The sequence below is a fragment of the Oratosquilla oratoria genome, chromosome 21 (genome assembly GCF_046742065.1).
Source record: "Oratosquilla oratoria isolate Oo_2021 chromosome 21, ASM4674206v1, whole genome shotgun sequence".
NCBI classification, from domain to species: Eukaryota; Metazoa; Arthropoda; class Malacostraca; order Stomatopoda; family Squillidae; genus Oratosquilla; species Oratosquilla oratoria.
The window spans coordinates 5,704,104-5,705,325 of record NC_134797.1 but is presented as its reverse complement, the minus strand read 5'-3'; the positions used below and the strand labels follow the sequence as shown (position 1 = coordinate 5,705,325).

The 1,222-nt window shown below is 42.3% G+C and overlaps 1 protein-coding gene across 1 annotated transcript in view; it reads right to left on the bottom strand.

The window, feature by feature from the left end:
* Positions 1–238: 238 nt before the first annotated feature.
* Positions 239–1,222, bottom strand: part of LOC143036996 (uncharacterized) — a 19,713-nt gene continuing 18,729 nt past the window's right edge. Inside the window, exon 3 of the mRNA XM_076205101.1 lies at positions 239–347. Coding sequence (XP_076061216.1) covers positions 239–347 — 109 coding nt within the window. The remainder of the gene's footprint in view (positions 348–1,222) is intronic.

Below are 1,222 nucleotides of genomic sequence, written 5' to 3'. Positions count from 1 at the left end.
CGAGTCTGGTCTTTTCAATAAAGATGAGAGGGTTATGGTTATTGTAGACAAGGGTCTGGGGTCCAGGATAGCTTAAATAAAACTCGAAGTGCTTGAAGGCAGAGACGAAGGCCAAGGCTACTTTTTCCATCGTGGAGTAGGAGCGTTGATAGGGCAGTAATTTGGCTGAGTAGTAGCTAACCGGGTGGAGAGTGGGAGAGTGGTCGTCGTTTTGGAGAAGGACACCTCCTATTCCTTCTCAGGAGGCGTATATTTGGAGGACGAAGGGGCGTGAGTAGTCGGGAGTCCTAAGTACGGGCTCAGTGCTCATGAAACGTTGGAGGGCTTCAAAGGGGTCTTGGCTGGATCTAGGTTGGAGAGAACGAGAGAAAACCATTTGGTGTGCGTGTGTGTGTGTGTGTGTGTGTGTGTGTGTGTGTGTGTGTGTGTGTGTGTGTGTGTGTGTGTGTCTGTGTGTGCGTGTGCGTGTATGTATATATATATATATATATATATATATATATATGTGTGTGTGTGTGTGTGTGTGTGTGTGTGTGTGTGTGTGTGTGTGTGTGTGTGTGTGTGTGTGTGTGTGTGTGTGTGTGTGTGTGTGTGTGTGTGTGTGTGTGTGTGTGTGTGTGTGTGTGTGTGCGCTCTTATCTGTACGTGTATACCCATACTCCTACTTTTGTTGATTTTGGGCTTTATGTAGGTCCATATCCGGCCACATGAAACCTCGCCATCTTCTTCTGTCTTGTACAAGTTGCATCATGTTTTCTGGACCTCCATTCTTCCTCTTCACCACCTCTTGATTTACGGTGTCAATCCACCTTATTCGAGGTGTTCCTGTTTGTCCTCTCCCTACTAAATGCACGTTCATTACCTTTTCTGGTGTTCTGCTCTCCTACATGTGTTCAATATTCCCTTGCATGTGTACACTGAGTAATTTATTTATATTTTTGTTATTACGTTAAAACAGTATACATCTTCCATTCGAATAATCTACGTAAATCTTATCGAGAAACCAATTTTATCCCTAATATAGGATGTCGATTTTATAGAAACCATACCCCTTCTATGAAAGCTTATCCTCTTGTTCTTGTAATTGATATATATTAAGGGCATCTGTTTGGTCATTATATATTCAGCTTGTCCTAATTAAAGAACAATTATCTCTAATACTGTAGGTAGTATATCTATTCCAGAGAAAGAGCCCATTCTAGTAATTGTGTCTTATCTGTGG